At 41.8% G+C, this 20,878-nt stretch overlaps 1 protein-coding gene and 1 non-coding gene across 8 annotated transcripts in view; both read right to left on the minus strand.

Annotated features, from left to right (window-relative positions):
• iqsec2b (IQ motif and Sec7 domain ArfGEF 2b) overlaps window positions 1–20,878 on the minus strand; it is a 60,376-nt gene that overhangs the window by 8,429 nt on the left and 31,069 nt on the right. For 4 of the 7 annotated variants that reach the window (XM_019865090.1, XM_019865089.1, XM_019865096.1 and 1 more), the window contains 8 exons: window positions 11,335–11,635; window positions 8,561–8,878; window positions 2,885–3,951; window positions 2,635–2,796; window positions 2,426–2,548; window positions 2,163–2,329; window positions 1,274–1,413; window positions 1,004–1,129 (listed from right to left, as the gene is read on the minus strand). In XM_019865090.1, the coding sequence (XP_019720649.1) occupies window positions 1,004–1,129; window positions 1,274–1,413; window positions 2,163–2,329; window positions 2,426–2,548; window positions 2,635–2,796; window positions 2,885–3,951; window positions 8,561–8,878; window positions 11,335–11,635 (2,404 nt within the window). Of the gene's footprint in view, window positions 1–1,003; window positions 1,130–1,273; window positions 1,414–2,162; window positions 2,330–2,425; window positions 2,549–2,634; window positions 2,797–2,884; window positions 3,952–8,560; window positions 8,879–11,334; window positions 11,636–11,756; window positions 12,460–17,756; window positions 17,761–18,606; window positions 19,448–20,878 lie in introns of those variants that run through there. The other 3 variants (XM_019865095.1, XM_019865091.1, XM_019865093.1) reach the window with 3 other exon arrangements.
• trnav-aac (transfer RNA valine (anticodon AAC)) lies at window positions 13,627–13,699 on the minus strand. The gene has a single exon. It is a non-coding gene; the product is annotated as a tRNA-Val (tRNA).

Here is a 20,878-nt window from a genome sequence, read left to right on the forward strand (position 1 = left end):
AACTTTTTTGAGATACGGGCCGTATGTGCTTTGACTTTTTGGAGTGCTGTATGGTGACAGTGAAGTCATCTCAACACATTTTACAAGAAGTTGTAGTTTGGAAATAGTGAACAATTCAACACAAAAGAGGCTTCAAGATGTTTATTGCCACTCCATGTTGAGGTCTATTGTTAAACTAAACATAAAACAAAGAACTACATTTTGTGTATTGGAAGCAGCCAAACAACTATTTGATGCCTTACTATCTTGATAGTACTGTAAGGCTAAATAATTAGCATCTAGTAAATTGCACTGATTTAAGCCTTTAAGCAATAGATTTTACACAAATGGTTCAGCAACATGTAGACACACAATACATCAGCATTAACAGTCATATATTTGCACAGAACAACTACCGTTCGTGCCGTGATGAGGAGCCCAGAGAGGAGTTGAGATGTTATTATGAAGCACACTGGAGTGGCCTCTACAAAGAGGCAAGGACTGCCTAGAACTCAGTGGCATTTAGTCTGTCTGTCTGTTTGGAGCAGCAATTGCCATCATTTCCAAACTATAAGACAATAAAAAAAAATGTTTTCCTACACTTTGAACCCTATGGCTGGAAATGTAATCCGCTTACTTTTGGATTTACACGAATGAGCTTCATGCCGCCAATAGATTTTATCATTGCCTTGGAACATCTGACCAATGAAATTACCCAACACGTCACAGTGGACCAATGAAACTGTCCGAATCACATTGAAACTTCATGAGTCATTGGCGTAAGTCAGTGGGAGTCTTGGGTGACAAAATATTTTACCAAAAACTGACCGCATGCGAAGAGTGAACCGTTAAAGGCAATGGTCGCACAGTGAATACGTGATGGAGTCAGGGCAGCCCTGGGCATAGGCGAACCGGATTTCGAACAAATTAAACTTGTATCTCAAGGCCCCACTGTATATTATTTTCCATGTATGGATGCCTATGAGTCTGAGGAAGATAAGCGGTAAAGAAAAGGTCACCTTACCACCAAAAGGTCATTAAAGAGAAAGACCTCACGCTGATGTAACCCTGTTCTCTGAGGTCTGTTGGTGTCGGGCACCTCGTACAGCTGGCAGCAACACACTAGCCTACGATGGGGTAGGGACAGCACCTAACAAGACAAATACAACAATTATATACAGTACACACACACACACACACACACACACACACACACACACACACACACACACACACACGCACGCACACGCACACACGCACGAATACTGTATATGCATTGAAAAGTGGCCCTTACAGGCTTCTTGCCCACAAGAACTCTTTCCACTGCCTGCACTTGAGACACATGGTCGTCATTGGTCCGCAGTTCCCATTTCTCTATCCGCTGGTAGATCCCAACAAGAAGGTCCCTGGGAATATCCTGACCATTATCTACGCCTTGGGTGAATAAAAGGGAGAGATTGCGTCATTAAACATCTGATCAGATTATCATGCACAAGATGAAATACGACAAAGTCAATCAAAATGACAAACAAAACTCTACTTTCTAACAAATCGCTGCTAAATAAGCAATACATGCGGACTCCTTCTAGTGATAAGTGAAAGAATCACTGAATTAAATATAACTAGATGTACAACATTTAAAACATGAAATGTAATCAAACAATGAAGCTTGTAGCTATGCAGACAGCCATTTATTGGTTTATTTATTACAGTATACAGTATTGCAAATGTTATACTTTTCACATAGAGTTCTTTTGTTTGTTTGTTTTGCTTCTCGTGTACCGTCCATTATTTTCTTTTCATGTGTAGTACATTTTTCAGTACATTTCAGCTGTAACTTTCAAGTACAAAAGAATGAATTTGCATAAAATTGTTAAAAATGGTTCGGTTATAAAATTTTTTTGAAATACAATTTTATTTGAACTTTAATGGTAAACACATTTGATTAAATGGTAGTATTTTTATCACTCCCTATATTGAAGCACAGTGTTAATTTTCTAACTGCTGGAGCCTATCCCAGCCGTCCATGGGCATTAGGCGCATATACCCTGAACTGGTTGCCAGCCAATCGCAGGGCACATCTACATTTTTGTAAAATAAATCAAGGCAAACATAACATGTGACAGAGAATTCCTTTATCAGAAATGTGTAAATTGTGGATGGTTTTAATGATCAAGAAGCACCTCTCAAATTCTTGATGAAGTCCTCCAGCTTCATCTTCCTCTCTGCTTTGACGTTAGGGCTGTACATGTCTGTGTTGAGAAGGATTATAGCGAAGGCCAAAATGAAGATGGTGTCAGGGTTCTGGAATTGCCGAACCAGAACAGGATTGCATACGCAGTATCTCTGACTGCATGGGAGACAAGAAACACAGTGCGTGTAGTTCGATGGCTCCAAAGCTGTGCTAACCCTTGGTAAGCCTGAAATGTCCAACACACACACAAACCTAAAGGCCTCAATCAGCCGTTCGACTTTTTGCGCTTCTCCTTGAACTTTAATTTGAGCCTGGAACTTCCTCAGCGCGTCATCAAGGTCCATTCCGGAGAAGTCCATCTCATCGACCACACAGCTGAAATTGACGCAATAGAGATGTTTTAATCTTTGCTGCTCGGATCAACCAAACAGCAAAAAGTGGGGCTTCCTTTCTATACCCACTCTAAAACATCTTTGTTGAATTGCTTCTGCCGGTTTCCCAGGAACTCTCCAATCATTTGCCTGCTCAGACCTTTCCTCTCGAGGATGAAACGAGCGATCCCAACAGGAGTGTCTGACACAAAGCCTCTCTCAATCAGGTACTGGATTCCTTTCTCTGGTTTCCTGTTGTTGGAGGAAGCATAAGTCTATTTCAAAGACATGAGTAAGGGGCGTATGCATTACCCGTTTCTTTGCAATCCAAACATCTTACTTGTTGAAGAGGTTGAGACCTATGCGGTACTGGCGTCGCTGGACAACGTCGCTGTTGAAGGGCGGAGAGTCCCAGCTATTACGGCTTTCCCTTTGATAAGTCTGCTTGCCCAGAGGGGGCAGGGGGTCCTGGAGACTGTCCTGAGACGAGGAACCGGAGCTGCAGTTGACCGTCTCATTGGAGTTGGTGGTAGAGTTCAGAGAGTCGTTGTCTCCATCCGAGCAACACGGTTGCTCCAACCCTCCGGAGGGCAGCGCTGTCGAGGAAGAGGAGGACAGAGGGGTGGTGGGGGGCTGTTGGGGCGATGAAGACGACGAGGGCGTGTCAGGGTACTGATGGTGGTGGATGGGGTGATGATGGTGATGGTGGTGGTGGTGGTGGAGCGAGGCCACCTGGTGAGGGATGTGTGTGGGCATGGCTCTGCCTGGCGCACGGATCTGACCCTGGGCGGCTGTCGTGGACGGCGAGCGAGCGCCTGTGTTGTGGGAGTGTTTGAGCGTTCCCTGAGGAGAGCCAGCCCCCACCCCAGGCTCCTGCTCGTACACCAGCTGTCTGGTGAGAGAGCCCCGGTCTGAACGGTCGCTCATGTCCACTGAGCTGTCGCTCGGCGGCTCAATGGTGAGAAGAGGCAGGTGTGCTCCCCTCAGACGATAGTCCCGACACTCTGTGCACGGTGTACTGCGCCGACTGTTACTGCTGCCCCCTCCCTCTGTGTCCCTGCTGTCCTCACGCACCCCGACACCCCCACCGGGGCCCCAGTATTCTGTGTCTGTGCTACTGGGTGCCCGGTCCGGGGAGAGGGGAGAGGACGGTATGCCGTCGTCCATGTAAAGCGTGACGTCGCTGTACGAGGTGGCCGTACTGTCTCCGTGCATGCTGAGTCCTCCTCCGACTCCTCTGGCTCTTTCGCCCAGACTCCGTCGGGAGGAGGGGTTGCTGCTGCTGCTCCACATACACTCCCCAAAATCTTCACTAAGACCGCCACCCTCTCTGCTGCCTTCTTGGGAGTCATTGCGACTCGTACGGCAGGTCAGGGCATCGTCTATCGAGTCAGCGAGGGACTTAACCTGGACAGAACACAAACAGAGGCAGCAGTTAGTAAGTCATCCCATTGTCACCAAACAGAACAATTGAAGTCCAATTGCGGTCCCCCAATTACATCAATAAACTACAATAATTGGTACTTTGGTTGTCAAGTGGGGGAAATTAACAACCGTGCAAAGTGAATTTACTGTTTTTGTGCTTTCTACTATCTTTGTTCTTAAGTTATTCTTTTTCTGTTTCTTGTTGTATATATGATATTTGCTCCATGTACAAGCACTTTGTATACAGCAGTGGTTGTTTTAAAGTGCTCTATAAATACAGCTGATTTGAGTTGAGTTGAAAAGTCCTCAACCTCTTGCCCACGCCAGACCGGTTTATACAAGTCCATAACCTTCGCAGATCCGCAACCATTTATTGAAAGACAGCAAGAAAGGCAAATCCACAACTTATTTTTCCACCAATATCGAATGATTTTTTTTTTTAGCCTAAGCCATGCGATTAGCCACCAAGTATGATGCTCTCTGGGAACTTACATTTGTTGATAAATCAGTTTAGAAAGGCTTTCTTGACTCATTGGAGAACTGCCCGCCGCATATTGTGTAGAGCGGGATTGGTGCATGGGGCTCACCTGTTGCGATAAAGCCCGATTTCACGTAGGTCTCCTGATGGTCTGTGAAATGTACCTTTCTTTAACTTCTTGGTCAAAGGCTCTTGTGCTGAATCCTTGCTGGGTCTTTTCCCCTTTGCAACGATACTTTCCAAATACAGCTTTATGTATTTTTTTTTTTTTACCCATTTTGCTAGGCTTTTGGGTTTACAATTAGCATTAGGCTGCTGAGACAATTAGCATATTGACATGCGTCAAAGGTAGTCATAAGCGGATGTAATAGAGAGAATCTGATCATTTTTCAAAATAAAATACTTTTTAGCCACAAATAATAAATAAAACAGAATGACTGTAATTTGTTTTCTCTTTCATCATTGCAGCCCGCTGTGGCCCTAATCAAAGTGCACCAAGTGGCCCTAGTGCTTTGAGACCACTGCCTTACCTTGTTTAACGACTCTGTACAGTATTTACATGTATACGACATAAATGTATATTTTGTTACGGTGGCTTGTTTGCTGGAGTACTAGAGTAGCTTCAACTGTTTTTAACATGGTCAAGATCACTTACCCTTCCTCCTGTGCCACTCTAATTGTCAGCCCTGCCCTGATTGTTTCCATCTGTTACCCCTTTCCTTATTTTTAAATAGTCCTGTCTCTCTTTGTCCTGGCCACTGTGTTTCGTCCTTGTGCGTGCACTTCAGCCTCTCGCCACAGGTCTGACTAACCTTTGCGATGTTTCCGCAATTGCTGACCCTCAAATAAATCTCCCCTTTACTCTGAACGCTGCAACTCCATCCTTTGTCCAAGCCTGGTGTTGACACAAACACTGAGAACTATATAACACTGCCATTTCAGTTTTTTAGATTTTCTTGGGCTAGTTGGTGGATATTCTCATTAATCCAGGTCATTTATTTTGCAGGACATTGAATCGATTGCAACTGGACTGCTCTGGTTGCCTCACCCAAGGCTTCATAATTTCATGCAACAAGGCTTGGTTTGGACTGACTGGCCCTTTTGGCTGTGGCTAAAATGACACCCAGTGACACACTTCATTCCTTCAATTGTTCTCTGGCGTAGTTGCAAGTTGCTAAGGCTGGTAATTCTTATCGGCATGCGCCAGCTAGTGGGCCTCAAAATAATTTTTTCTTGTGCACCCCTGGGTTACAAGGCTGCAGGGAAGCGTATTTTACCAATTAAATTCAAATCAGATATTGCACTTGCATTTGGATTCCTGCCACTCAGAAAAATTCCATTGTGGCAATTACTACCAGCCCTAAAAGTGCTTTGAAAGCCACCGATCTCGTAACCAGAGGTGTGGCACAGAGTAACAAAGTGTTCACCATAATGGAGAAGCTGGTTCTACTTGCGGCCTTGCTGGGTCTTTTCCCCTTTGCAACGATACTTTCCAAATACAGCTTTATGTATTTTTTTTTTTTTTACCCATTTTGCTAGCTTTTGGGTTTACAATTAGCATTAGGCTGCTGAGACAATTAGCATATTGACATGCGTCAAAGGTAGTCATAAGCGGATGTAATAGAGAGAATCTGATCATTTTTCAAAATAAAATACTTTTTAGCCACAAATAATAAATAAAACAGAATGACTGTAATTTGTTTTCTCTTTCATCATTGCAGCCCGCTGTGGCCCTAATCAAAGTGCACCAAGTGGCCCTAGTGCTTTGAGACCACTGCCTTACCTTGTTTAACGACTCTGTACAGTATTTACATGTATACGACATAAATGTATATTTTGTTACGGTGGCTTGTTTGCTGGAGTACTAGAGTAGCTTCAACTGTTTTTAACATGGTCAAGATCACTTACCCTTCCTCCTGTGCCACTCTAATTGTCAGCCCTGCCCTGATTGTTTCCATCTGTTACCCCTTTCCTTATTTTTAAATAGTCCTGTCTCTCTTTGTCCTGGCCACTGTGTTTCGTCCTTGTGCGTGCACTTCAGCCTCTCGCCACAGGTCTGACTAACCTTTGCGATGTTTCCGCAATTGCTGACCCTCAAATAAATCTCCCCTTTACTCTGAACGCTGCAACTCCATCCTTTGTCCAAGCCTGGTGTTGACACAAACACTGAGAACTATATAACACTGCCATTTCAGTTTTTTAGATTTTCTTGGGCTAGTTGGTGGATATTCTCATTAATCCAGGTCATTTATTTTGCAGGACATTGAATCGATTGCAACTGGACTGCTCTGGTTGCCTCACCCAAGGCTTCATAATTTCATGCAACAAGGCTTGGTTTGGACTGACTGGCCCTTTTGGCTGTGGCTAAAATGACACCCAGTGACACACTTCATTCCTTCAATTGTTCTCTGGCGTAGTTGCAAGTTGCTAAGGCTGGTAATTCTTATCGGCATGCGCCAGCTAGTGGGCCTCAAAATAATTTTTTCTTGTGCACCCCTGGGTTACAAGGCTGCAGGGAAGCGTATTTTACCAATTAAATTCAAATCAGATATTGCACTTGCATTTGGATTCCTGCCACTCAGAAAAATTCCATTGTGGCAATTACTACCAGCCCTAAAAGTGCTTTGAAAGCCACCGATCTCGTAACCAGAGGTGTGGCACAGAGTAACAAAGTGTTCACCATAATGGAGAAGCTGGTTCTACTTGCGGCTGTGGAAATGTACCGTGAGTCGTACCGTGATCGGACAGAGAAATATAATAAAAGTCAACAGAAATAATCATTTATCAACAAGCCTCAGGCCCCAAGGTCAAAAGGTGAAGCACCCCTGGCTTAGACCCTGTCCACACAAAGTCACAAAGCTTTCTCGTGATTTCTAAGTTTCGTCGACATGGAACTGACATTTGGAAGGCCTAATAAGATCCTTTTTTTTAAACGGGGTCCCACAGCGACTAAATTTGATAATGCTGCCCTGGCCTTTTCATGTTTACAATACATACTCATCTTTCCTGACACAGGGAGGTGATTGTACCAGTTCTCGCTGATACCACCAACAAAAATTGTAACCGTGTTGAATCACGCAGTAGAACATTCTTTATCTTGGCATTGATCTGGGCATTCTTTGCTAAGCAGAAATTCTACCACGTCGTCAGTCCACACCAATGACTCCTTTCGTGCTTGCTTCACATTCCCCATCATTGTCGTGAGTGTATTATCAAAGCACTGGCTCCTTATTGTTTCTTTTTGGAGACTTCCTATGGCCCCGCTTCATGCCTGACATACGTACAGTATATACTACTGTGTTTCGGCATTGTTAAATGGGAAACATTTAAAGAAGTCAAAAATATCTCTGTTTTCTGTCCTTAATTATTATTGTCACTTGGCCCATTTCTACCACTACAATGTGCAATTAGCTAGCGTGCTATGCCTACACCTCGAAAAAGCATCTACTCCGGAGACCACAAAAACAACTTGGCATCATTATTTAAATTCCTACATGAGGAGGTTATGCTGTGGTGGAGCACGCCACCTCTCCACCAGCCAGGAGGAGCCCGAGAAACCTGTTAACCTGCAAGCTAGCTGGTGGTTAGTGACTCTTGTCACAAGGACAGCCCTTCAACAACCTGGTGGGATATATTCCAGCCACTAAGGATGTTAGGTGGTTTTATTTTTGCGAGTCAAACATTTAGGGATGTGTAGAAACCAGAAAGATGAATGCTAGAGTACATCTCTAAATTGAAAATTATATACTTCACAGTCTCTGCAAATTTTCAGCAATTATCTTCAAAGATGTGTAATGTATTTTGAGACAAATCTCAGAATTTCTCTTTGTCGAGTCTTTAAAAATTCATTAGTGAGTGCTGACAGAAATACAATACTCGGATCCGGTGACTTATCTCGAGAGCAATGTGTGGTGTTGCCACTTAGTAGAATCTACCAATCCAATTAAAAAGTTTCCAAAACGTAATGCTTTTACAAATGAACTTGTCAAGAAGCTTTCTTTTTATTTCTTTGTCCAGTGTGACTCTTGTAAACACCCTGCTGAGACAAACGTGAACATATGAAAAGAAGCAGGTGACTTTGAGGTCGAAAGGATAGAAAAAAAAATGGGAGACCTGTTTGCAGAAGGAGTCCTCTAAGTGGGTATAGGCTCCCGTGCGATCGGTGTCAGGGGAATGAGGAGGACCTATGGCCACACTGTGGGTGAAGTTGGTTTGCGTCTGGGCCTGCTGCTGAGGCTGCCGCTCATCAAAAGAATACTGAAGCCTCATGTTGGACAGGATGATGCGACGTGTCATCCGACTCTCTGAGGCAGAGCTTCGGAGGCGCTCAAAGTTCTTGCTCATGCGATACTGCCTGAAGGCTGTCTGAATGGTCCTGGCTGCCCTCCGGCTCACAAATGAGCCCCCGTACTTTCTCTCCAGCATTTCCACCTAGGGAGATTGGGAAGAGATTATTATGCATTGACCATTGGACAGTTTTGTCATGTAACAGCTACTGGAATTAAATAGAATGTGCATATCTGCACTTTACTTTGCTTTTTATTGGACAGTATGTGTATCGTGATTTAATGCTGCAATCCAATTCAGTGTGATGCTCTTTCCAGTGTGCCCAACTTGGCCATTGGGTGACTTTTTACTTCTACCCAAAATATTTTCTCTGTGATACTTTTACCCATGCATTATATTCAGGTACTATGTACAAGATGGCCATTTGGAAACAAGGTTCTGACAGTAAAGGCAATCTCAAGTCCCAAATTTTCTTTGCAATAATACTGTAAATCAACCATATTTTTCACACTATTTTTCACAGTAAATAAGTCGCCCCAGTCAACAAATGCACCATGAAGAAGAAAAAAATATATAATATATAAGCCACTCTGGACTGTAAGTCATATTTTGGGGGGGAATTATTGCACAAAAACCAATACCAAGAACAGCACAGACCGGACTCACACTCAAAATCACTATTACTTAATCATGTTGACAGCAGCGAATGAGTTCAGGTTCGATTCGAAATGCTTCCAACTATGGAAAATTTTCTCTTAAATCTTTAAAATGGCTTACCTTAACCAGGAACCCTCACCAAAAGTGTTTGCCAACCGCCGAAAGCTAAGTGGAAGTAGAAATGGAAGCGGAAGCAGAAGAAGAAGTAGTAGTCATGGCAACTAATGTGTGATATATGTCGTTAGCTTGCTGACACCTCTCACAGTCAGAAACACCACCTAGCTCTCTAGTTTAGCATGCAGCATCTCCCAAACAACATTCCAACTTTTGCCACAATGCAATTCGGGATTCCACTTAAGGTAAGCCATTTTAATCTAAAAAGAAAAAAAAATGTTCCATCGTTAAAAGCAGAAGTTTCCCATCCCAATCCAACTTGTTCGCTGCCGTCAATACGATTAGGGGACGTGAATTTTTGGTGCAAGTCAGAGCTCTAATCTGAATATAATATAATAAAAATAATATATAGACAAGTTACACCTGAGTATAAATTGCAGGACCAGCCAAGCGAATAAAAAAGTGTGACTTATGGTCTGAAACATACAGTATTCCTGCTTTCCCATTCAAGCCTTTTTGAGTGTTGCCTTGTCTTAACTGGTACTGGACCCATATAGTCATGGTATGTCATAAATGCAATAAGTTTCAATGATTATTTCATATTTAGCATCTTTATACTGTACTATTTAAGCCAAAAAGAAAATATTTGTTTTGTGTAGTTACCGGTAGTTGTTTAGCATGCACTGTTTTTTCCCAGGAGGAATAAAATCTTGAATAATTAACATTTGACTTGCTCTGGAAAAGTGTAACTTTTTAATTAATCAGCTTTTAAATAAGCCCCTCTGTGAATAGTCTTGAGTAACAAAATATGACACTTGACAGATTCATCTTTTAAAATTATTTCGGTTTTGATGTTTAGTTTATTCTTGGGATGTTCCATACCACTTTTTTTCAGACTGATACCAGTACAGTATTCACTCTGAGTACTCAATGATAGCGTGTACCAATACCTCTAGTACTGTTAATATACAAAATTTCATATAGCCCAATGACAAAAAATTTGAACAAAGACCTGTCTTTTGGATGCAGAAGATGATTTGTTGATGTATCAATTTGCCGCAGTATAGCACCAACTACTGCCAAATAGAAATTAGTCAATGTCAGATTTTTTTGCCTTAATTATTGGTGGTTGGTCTCAGCAACCTCCATGAGTACTCAATAGCTTAATAGGGCTGATCTCGACCCGATATGATACGTGGTATCGGAACTTGCCCAGCCCTAATTTATTCCCGTCAAGCTTTGCTGTCGTTAGAAGTAACGTTTGTGATTGTGTCATTCCTCATTAATGTATCATTTGGCCAGACAGTGCTGTTGTTCCTAGTCGTGTATTAAATTACTGTGACTTGGTGACACCCTTAGTAAGAAAGGTAGGCAGCCAGTGCTACAGGTATATATAATGTCCCGTGTGAATCAATAGAAATGTATTAGTACAATAAAATGTCGCCGCACATAGTTGTTATTTCAAAATGGATCCGGGGACCAGAAGGAACTAACGTGTGGGCTGAAAAAAAATTTAATGGCCGTATGGGAGTAAGAGCCCAAACACTGTATATTGCAGCCTGGCCCAGTGGGAATTTAATAGAATGAACAGATTACTCACTCCCATCCTGCTTTGAACTATTATTGGTTTTCCAATATACAATATTGTAATGGCAATTTACAGAATTGACATATGAGAAAAGGTTTAGTGATATTAAACTGTAAGCGAGTTACTCAAGTAGATTTTCGAGACAACAAAAAACATGATGCTCAGATGAAATTAGAACATGGTTTCTCACATAAATTTAGCCGGGATAATTTCACTTGAAGTGGGTTGCTGTCTTTGGTACCTTCTTATCCTGTAGATCAGTTGAAAGTTCATAACTGTCTGAAAGAGCCTTGCATCTCTTGTTTTCCTCCTCTTCCTGCTTACGAAGTGCTAGGCTGGCTGGTTGGTGGCGTGTTCGCAGCGCCCAGGCCAAGCTGGCTGAACTGGAGACTGCCACGCATGAGGGGCCTCTGGAGCCGGGGGCAGTCACGCTGCTGTTGCTGTCACCGTAGTGTTCTGAGCCGCGCAGGTAAGGTGTCTTGCTGAAAGTGCTGTCCTTGTTTGTGCCCCTCTCCCCGGGACAATGCGACTCCACTTCCACACTAGAGAAGAAATAGCTTGTGCTATTAGAATGACTGAATAAGCGTGCATAAGAGAAGACAACACGTCCATTTGCAGCATTTGTATAATGAAACCAACGCTATAGCACAGAGTTGAACTAACCTTGTCCCTACAGAGTTCATGTGGAACCATAATGGTAGCGGTGGGCATTCTGTCAGTACTGATGAAAGGTCTGTCAATAGAGTATGTCACTGATGGGCACATGTTTTGTTGACAAATAAGAGGAAACTTAAAAAACTGACAGGCTATACACCAACGGAAGTGGCTTTTCATCCGTCACTGGAATTGTCACTATCTGAGTCGGTACCGACAGACCTTCCCAGTCCATCACTGATGGACTCTCGTTTCACAAACAACTCATGCAGCGTGTCTCGTGTTTATTCACTGGGGTTGCTTTGAGCGGACTACATTGACTATGGGCTCATTTAATTTCTCTATTGCACGTTTCAGCTTCTCGCTCCTTTACTTTCCATTCTCACACCTCCCGCTAGAAATTCCATTGAGGAGGGTAGAGGTGACAAAGGACAGAGAAGAGAGCAGGTTGGGAAATGTGATGGGGTAACTTACCTGATGAGCCAATGGGAATGGTCACATTGGCGTGGGTGATTGTCTCTGTATGCAGCCATCAATATCCATGAGGCTGCGCCTCAAACACCAACATTGACATGACCTTGACATGAAGTGGAGCGCTTTCCAATTCCTTCTGTTTAACTTTTGTTATTAAATGGCCAAGCAACTGTAATAATGTGGCCATTTGTGTTGCAACAGGGAGAGGTGGAAAACATGCAGGATAGCAGCCCTCCAGGACTGGAATTGCCCACCCCTGGTTTAGGCCTTCATGATGTTAAACCACGAAGTTCGTGAGTTTTCGTGAAACGGCGTTGCTATGGCAAAGCGCTGTTCGCCAAGAAAACAATGCTAATTTTAAGGGTCTTAACATGCGGGGAAAACTTTGCACACACTCATATTTTATTAGTTTACTGTTCATTTTTTAAATGGCTTAGTACTGCCCCCTACGAATTCAAAAATATGTTTGAACGCGTTTGCAAATACAGCATGTTCGAACATGTACGACTAGCTCTAACCTAATGTGCAAGTTCCTGCCCTCACAAACACACAGGTTATAGCTGCAGCACAAACACTCAACTTTCTGTTGAAAAAGTTGCCAACTGGTGAGATAACCAAACAGTTACAATGGCACATCTTGTTTCACCTCGGCTGGCAAAGAATACCGAGTAATTATGCAGCCCAACATATTTTAAATGTGTTTTCAGCGTGTGCAAACTTGTTTGAATGTTGTGATGAATCCTGAGCATATCCATTGTGTACCTCCAATGAAGTTCTCTCTCTCATCCAATCAGCTGTGAGTCTGATTCACACTGCTCTCCGCCCACCTACCAACCAATTCCGGTAATGTGTTTTTGTTCGAAATTTTTGTTGATGGTTTGTTTTGGGTGATTTTTGATTTGCCGTTTTGTTTCCTTTTTGATTTTATGGGTTTTTTTCCTGCATTTCAGTTGTTTGGTTGTTTTGCTTTGTCTTTTTATTTGCAGCAGCAGTTCAATTGAGTTTTTTTTAAGTGTTATTTGCAATTATTTTTGGTTGTTTCTTTGATTTGCTGTAGTGTTTTGTGTTTTTTGAGTTGTGTTTGTGATGACATTTTTTGTTATTTGTTTTTGTGATTTGCAGTTCGGGACCACAAGAATTACATTTTACATTTTACGAAAATCTCACAATCATCATGCTAATAAATTGGAATCAAAACAATCTAAATTATTTTATGTAAATATTAGGGAGCAATTAGCCTTCCAAAAACGTGAACGTATTGAATGAATCAGGTAAATTTCACCAAATATACAAGTAGCATTACAAATTATGACATATAGCGAGGAACACAAATCTAATTACGACTAAATAAATGCACAAAACTGTCCTGCACGCTTATAATATCCCAGGAACAAAATGGAAAACATGTTTCCGCCCGGTCTCGAACCGGGGACCTTTCGCGTGTTAGGCGAACGTGATAACCACTACACTACGGAAACCCTGACATTCATCGATAGCACTGTTGATTTTTATTGAAAAGTAATCCGACAGTTACCGTGTTCGAGTGATTGAAGTAGTAAAACTTGTTTGTCCATCTATCTGTCCATTTTCTAATCCGTCTATCCTCACGAGGATCGCGGGACTTTTATTTATACTAGGTTTAAATAAAAGTTTTACGACATTTCAGCAAAAATAGAAACACTTAACTGCAGGATTCACGTCCCAAAATTCAGCAACATTATCCATATTGCGGAGTTAAATCCACCATGTGACTAATTTTTGGTCACATTTTTCCTCGTCCCTGAATGATGACGTCATCAAGACCAATCTGCGCTATTCGCAATTTGAAGAACGGCGCGCCAAAAGCCAATATCTTTATGTGCTTTTCTTTCTTTGTCTTTTTTATGCCCATAAAAGTTATATGTTGTCTCTAACAAAAAAAGCGTGTTCAAAAAAAAAAGCGTGTTATATGAAAAGCTACACAGATTACAAAATAGTGTGCCATCCACATTATCTTGAAGCTGTTATTTGATAGAAAATTACCCCATATTGTTTGTTTAACAGTCAATAAATTGTCCTCCCCATTTCTTCTTTTGTTTTGGTATTTATAATTCCTCCTCCTTGGCTCCTTAAATAGAAAAACTCAGAAGGGGAGATGCTGCTGGGTTGCTGTTGAACCTTTTGTGGGTGGTGAGGCAGTTGTTCAGATGAAAATGTTGTTGCCATGGCAATGTATTGACCGTTATCACTATTGAAGTGGGTGTTGAAAGATGCTGTACAGTTTGTGAATGGCAGTCTAAAGAAGACTTTTAAAACACAGCATAGTTACCTCTGTCCAAATGTATTTAACAATGAAATCGTGAAGCAATCATCTTATTTTTGGATGCTTTTTTTGTCTTGTGTGTGAAATGGAAATTAGGCATTGGGCAGATGGTATTTTCATTCAGATGAGTCACGTGAACCTTGGGGAGCAACAGGCCTGCTTGTAGAAAACATGTTTCTGAATTGGTTTTGCGCAGAATGTATCGGTCGTCATTTAGTGCTAAAAAACAAGAAATTAAAAGTTACAATTCTTGAGCATCGCCACACGTCTCCATGAGAGGTTCTGTGCGAATATGACATAAATGATCTTTGAGAGACAGAATGTCACATTTAAATTTTTTGTCTGGTTGACATTCATGCTTTGATTAAAAAAATAAGTCAGAAGTGACTCACTAATTACCCCCCCCCCCCCCACTGAATACTCAAGTAAATATGTTCAGCATTAGGAGACATACTTCAAGTTAAGAGTTCCATCCCTATTGAATGTGGCAAAGTGTAGCAAATTGTTCAAATGCCTCCTTCATTTGCTCTTTGGAGAAGTATCATCAAGCAAAGACTAAACAAAGACAAAGACTATTGCTTTTGTTGTCACACTACCTCGATTTTACAATATTATTTGCACAATCTATGGCTAATATTAAAGCCACAAACAATAAGGCGGATGGGCTTACATATCACTTTGACTTGGTTCACCAATTGTCTGCTACAGAAATGACAAGAAAAAGCAAAAGAATATGGATTCCATTTTACATTTCCAAAGCGTTTTTGGCCCCCATGAGTCTTGTATTAAGCAGTTCAAACGGCTCTATAGTTGCCGACACTAATGTAATACGTCCCTCGTCCCTTGCTGTACAGCGACACACCGTGACAGTGTAAACCTGTACTCTAAGAATCTAAGCATCACCTAATGTGCGAAATTGGCAATTAATCGTCACCAAAACGTATGGTGATATCTTTACTTTCCCTCAAATAAACCTCTGAAAAAATTTGAATGATCTCCCAAGTAGGAGTACCTGGGTGGGAGTCATATTATTCAAAAGTAACAGCATGCTTACTTGAATAAAATTTGTGACTACTCTACGCACCTGTGCGAATAAACTGAATGCTCGAGAGTGGTGAAAGTACATTTTCGGAAGGGGAGAAGTTGGCTGCATAAAACATGAAGGTGGCCAGCCGTATTGCAGCAGGCATCTGCACTTCATCATTTATGTAAGAGATACTCAGTGGTCCTGTTAAGAGTTCCGCAGGGAGATTCTCTCGAGGGGCTCATTCATGAGTTTCATTGCACCTAACCATTTAATTGGACCAACAGCTTAGACTCTAACAAACAGGACGCAGCTTCTAGGATAGAGTAACAAGACGTGTACTGTAAATGCACTGTTAGTACAGTATCATGTGTCTTCTTCTCTGTGTAACCTCTTGCGCGGACATACAGTATTGCACAATCAAAATCAAATGAGACCCACTCGAAGAGCAGAATCAATAATTGGCCTTTACAAAGATTAGAATTAGGGTTTGGTATTGCCATTAATTATATCGTATGAGGCCTTGAATAAACTAACTGGTCAAGTCCACATTAGATCAAATGTGAATGTGTCCCATTCATCCATCTGAACCGGTTGCCAGCCAATCGCGTGGCACACAGAGATGTACAACCATCCACGCTCACACTCACACCTAGGGACAATTTAGAGTGTTCAATCAGCCTGCCATGCATGTTTTTGGAATGTGGGAGGAAACCGGAGTACCCGGAGAAAATCCACGCAGGCCCGTGGAGAACATGCAAACTCCAGACAGGGAAGCCGGAGCTGGAGTTGAACCCGGTACTGAATGTGTCCCCTGCACTAAAATTTGTTTCACACCCTACTGGTGTGACTGTGAGCGTAAACGTGTGTTTGGCTGTGTTTGTCGACAAACTATATGTCCCATGCGATTGGCTGGCGACCAGTTGAGAGTGTAGCCCGCTGCTGGCCCCAAAGTCAGATGGGTTAGGCTCCAGCATACGACCCTCGTGACAAAAAGCAGTTCAGATAACGGATGGATGGATAACTATATTTTCATTTTTGCAATTTGCTACACCAACCAAAACGCACTGGTAACTACACAAATGGATTCGTCTCATTAAATTGTTCCACAGGTTGTGGCCAGTGAATACATGTGTGTAAATTCAGCTCCAATTCAGTTGTTTGGTGTCATTAAGAGTGACAAATTGACGGGTGCTTCAAGATACATCATTAAAAATTGATGTGCTCACTGTGTGTATATGACAAAGTGGCAGCCGGTCCGACTTCGCAGGGGTGGCCAAACATGACCTGCTTTCTAATCTGTTCATCTCCATTTGTTTTGCCGTATAAAGACTCATCATTTGTCACTAAGCTTGCGGCCCTCAGCAACATCCCAGACCAGGGGCAGACATGCGTTAAATAACTGTGCTTTGTGTCGTGAAACTAAAGTTTGACAACATTCTTTTGTGGCCACACTGAATGCAAACATTCATCTCTTTGACGGGGTTACAGCATTCTTCACCCACCAACATTCACTCATTGTTGAATAAGACTGCAAACTTGAAATGTCTAAACTGTACACAAACGCACTCACACAAAGATTTGACTGAGAACTGGAATTTGGGGTTGGAGGACTGTTTGAGCATCAGTGTCCCACGCCCAGCTTCCCCACTGTGAAGTCAAAGCACATCAGTGTGGCAAAAATGTAATAGTATAAAACCGGACTTCAGTGGGACTTGGATCTGGGTCAGCATGTGTATCTAACCTCAGGGCACTCTTTGACGGACAACATTCTCAGTAGGCCTGGGCAGCATACACTAAATCTGGATGTCTGCGTTACGGAGGAGATGATTTCCAAACCAGTTCAAACTGATTTGGATCGGAGAAGGCAAGCTCTGTGCAGCTCACATCTCTCTGTGTATTTTGCCTGCTCCTGTCACAGTTTTATGGCCACGGTATTTCTACCATTCACTCAACAGCCTGATTACAAAAAATACAAGACAAACACACACACACACACACACACACACACACACACATACACACACACACACATCCCCTTTAAATCACCACGTTTACTGTCCTTGGCTAATGACTGCAACAAAGTGTTCCCGGCTTTTAGCATCAGATAAATCACCAATCATTTCGACAAGCAATCTTCTGAGATTACGCTTATTAAAACCTCTCCACCACAAGCCAGACACCGGATAGTGTTGTCACCAGACCGCACTTTCCTTCCACAAACACGTTGATGTTTGTGTGTTCATGATTAGCTATAAAAGACCCCACCTTATCTTGGCACCAAGCGTACCACCACCCGCTTTATTAACCTTTCCAAAGTCTGTACTCCTGTTGGTTGAAGATGTCTTCAATTTTCTGCCCCAAATGACTCATTCATCTTCATAGCCTTCTTAAAAAAAGATAGCGAGGGATACCGTACATGGTCACTACATCTCCTTCGAACCTTTTATTCACCATGTGCTGTCATGTAATGTCATGTATTACTTAACTGTTACTAATGTATATCACACACCACTGTATATATTTTTTGTGGGCTATTTGTATTTACTTTCATTTTGCATTGTTTTAGTCTGCTGTCTGTAGCCAGGTTGGCATTGCAAATAAGAATCTCTTCTCAATTGCCTTACCTAAGTAAATATAGGTTAAATAAATAAATAAAAACATCCTGATCATTTTTTTGAAATCATTCATATTTGGCAAGGTTGTTAATAACATTTGTCTCTTTTGAAGTGAAACTTTCACTTCAAAAGGATATTAAGTCTTATTGACGTGTTTTGAACTTGTGACTATGTCATTTGTCAAACATGTCATGCGTTGATCTGTCATCTGTACAGCGTATACACACATCATGAAATGTCTTAAATACCACCCAGCGTATGACTTAATTCAACATTCAGCAGTAAAACAACCACGTGGAAGGACTTTCAAGATGGATTCCCCAGCATGCAGCGTGAAGAGGTCTGATCATTGCAGTAAAGGTGACATAATTTCTCGATAAACACTGAAGTGACTCTAACATAAAACTCAGGAAACAAGAGTCGATGATAAATAGTTCTTACCATGCCGAGATGGACAGCACAAGTTCTCCCACAGACTGGTGGAGCGTAATATCAAACACACCTTCCCTGCTTTCTTTTAATAACATGCATGCACACACGCAAGTACATTTGATCACCTTGCAAAGCTGCACAGGCCACATTCTTTAAGGTTTGTTTTTTTTTTTTTTTTTTTTGCTCGCCAACAACTATCCTCGTCTCCACCCTCCCTGCAATTACGTAACTGACGCAGGCAGTGATATCAAGAGGGAAATAAACCACACGAGTACCATTGTGGGTGTGGTGAGTAAAGGTAAATTTGTAGTTTTGTGAATCTGAAACCACACCGCGTTCCTATTCAAGGTCTCAAAGTATGTGATGTGTGTTTGAAAATTGAAAAGGGGTATTTAATTTCAGCGTGCGGCTGAATAGGTGGCCATCTGGGTGGAGATCAACAAGGCGGGTGTGTACATGCTTTATTTTGACCGAAATAGCTCCAGCATGACTTTTCTCCTTTGGACAAATTACCCTTTATTAAAGCTTAGTTCCTGTTGCTAGGGCCAACAAGCTTGCAACATGACGCTTTAACCGGAGACAGATTATGCAGTTTGGAGGCGGCGGTAGGGAGAAGCAGGCAAAGAAGAAGCAGCAGGCTGTGCAGTATGCCTGTAAAGGTTACATCAGCCATATCAAAGTAACATCACAACGACAGCATTGCCTGAAAATGGCAGAGGTGGAAGAAGTACTCACACTCTGTACTGAAGGAGAACGACAGATAATTGCGTTTAAAAAAGCACCCTGGGGAAATAAGTCTTAGAATTTTTGACTTGACTTCCGCTTGAAGTCAAACTTAAAAAGTAGATGGTCTGAAATCTACAAAAGTACAAAACTGACTGCTGCTTCTTCTGATGTATTTCTGTAGAAATTATTCTTCTTCTCAGCAAAAAATAAAAATAAAAAAATGCATGTATGAGGGTCTAAGCATGAATGTAAACTCACCAAACACATTGGGCCTTTGTCCTAAAGCAAGACTGTCTAATCCAGGTCCACGAGGGCCCCAATCCAGCATATTTTAGATGTCTCCGTGATTCAAATGATCAGCATCTGATTACTTGAATCAGGTGTCTTAGAGGAGGGAGACATCTAATAAAAAAACGGTTGCAACAAATAACAGACACACAACTCCTCCTTAAATCAACACATTTGCTGGCCTCGGCTAATGCCTACGACGAAGTGTTCTTGGTTTTAGCACCAAGTAAATAATTAATCAGATAGAACGGATTGCACCAACAACGTTTTAATTGAATCTAAGATTAGCTCTGTTCAGAGATGAGTAGAACCAAATTTAAGGTGAGCTAATGTGGTTTTTAAATGAGGCAGAACTCTGTTGCACCATTTAAAATTAATCTCCGTTTAGTCAAACTCAATTTAACTGAATTTAAACTGAGTTCAAGTGTGGATATTAGAAAGAAAATTAATTATTAAGCATTCAATAAAACAGAATGTATCGACTACATTGCTCCACCACAGTTAAGCGCCCTGTGTGAAGGGATGCTTTTTTTCCCTGATTAAACATTACAGCCTGCATCTCACTGAGCGGCAGGGGTTTGGTTTGCAAGTATTTAGAGTGTTCCATTGTATTACAGTGAAACTCCTCTACAACGAAACCATGTTTGCAGCAAGAAATTTTTCACAACAGGGGGTTTTTCACTGTAGCAAATTTGATCTCAGATGTAAGCACACACACACCCACACACACAAACGTATGTGTACACGCACACACAAACGTTTGTGTACTCTATTTTTATTCCAATAGTACATAAGTATGAGCACACACTTATTTGACACTTCATATTGTCAGTGTAGAAAGAAAAAAAGGGAAAGAAATTGCGAAATTTACGATCAGCATTCACTTTCACTTACATCAATTTCTTGGAAAATGTATTTTATTTTGCTTGCTCCGTCTTTCATTTTGATCACTTTTACCCTCTCTTCCAGCATCAGAGCTCTTCTTGTCTTAGCTGCTTGACATCAAAAGGTCCGTTTTGTAGCCATTTTAGCAATGCAACGTCCATCCTCGTCTGAATCTAACAATAACAAATACTTCCTGGCATGCAATGAACTTTTAAGCCAGCCACGGGGCGCTTCGTAGTCCTCGATGGCCATAGTTAGCTCTCGAAGGCTAAAAACCTTACGCTAACTGGAGCGCTAATGTTACGCTAACTGGAGCGCTAACCTTACGCTAACTGGAGCGCTAATGAGAGAGAAGCGCTCCAGTTAGCGTAAGGTTTTTAGC

The sequence above is a fragment of the Hippocampus comes genome, unplaced genomic scaffold, assembly GCF_001891065.2.
Source record: "Hippocampus comes isolate QL1 unplaced genomic scaffold, H_comes_QL1_v1.1 scaffold124, whole genome shotgun sequence".
Classification (NCBI taxonomy): Eukaryota; Metazoa; Chordata; class Actinopteri; order Syngnathiformes; family Syngnathidae; genus Hippocampus; species Hippocampus comes.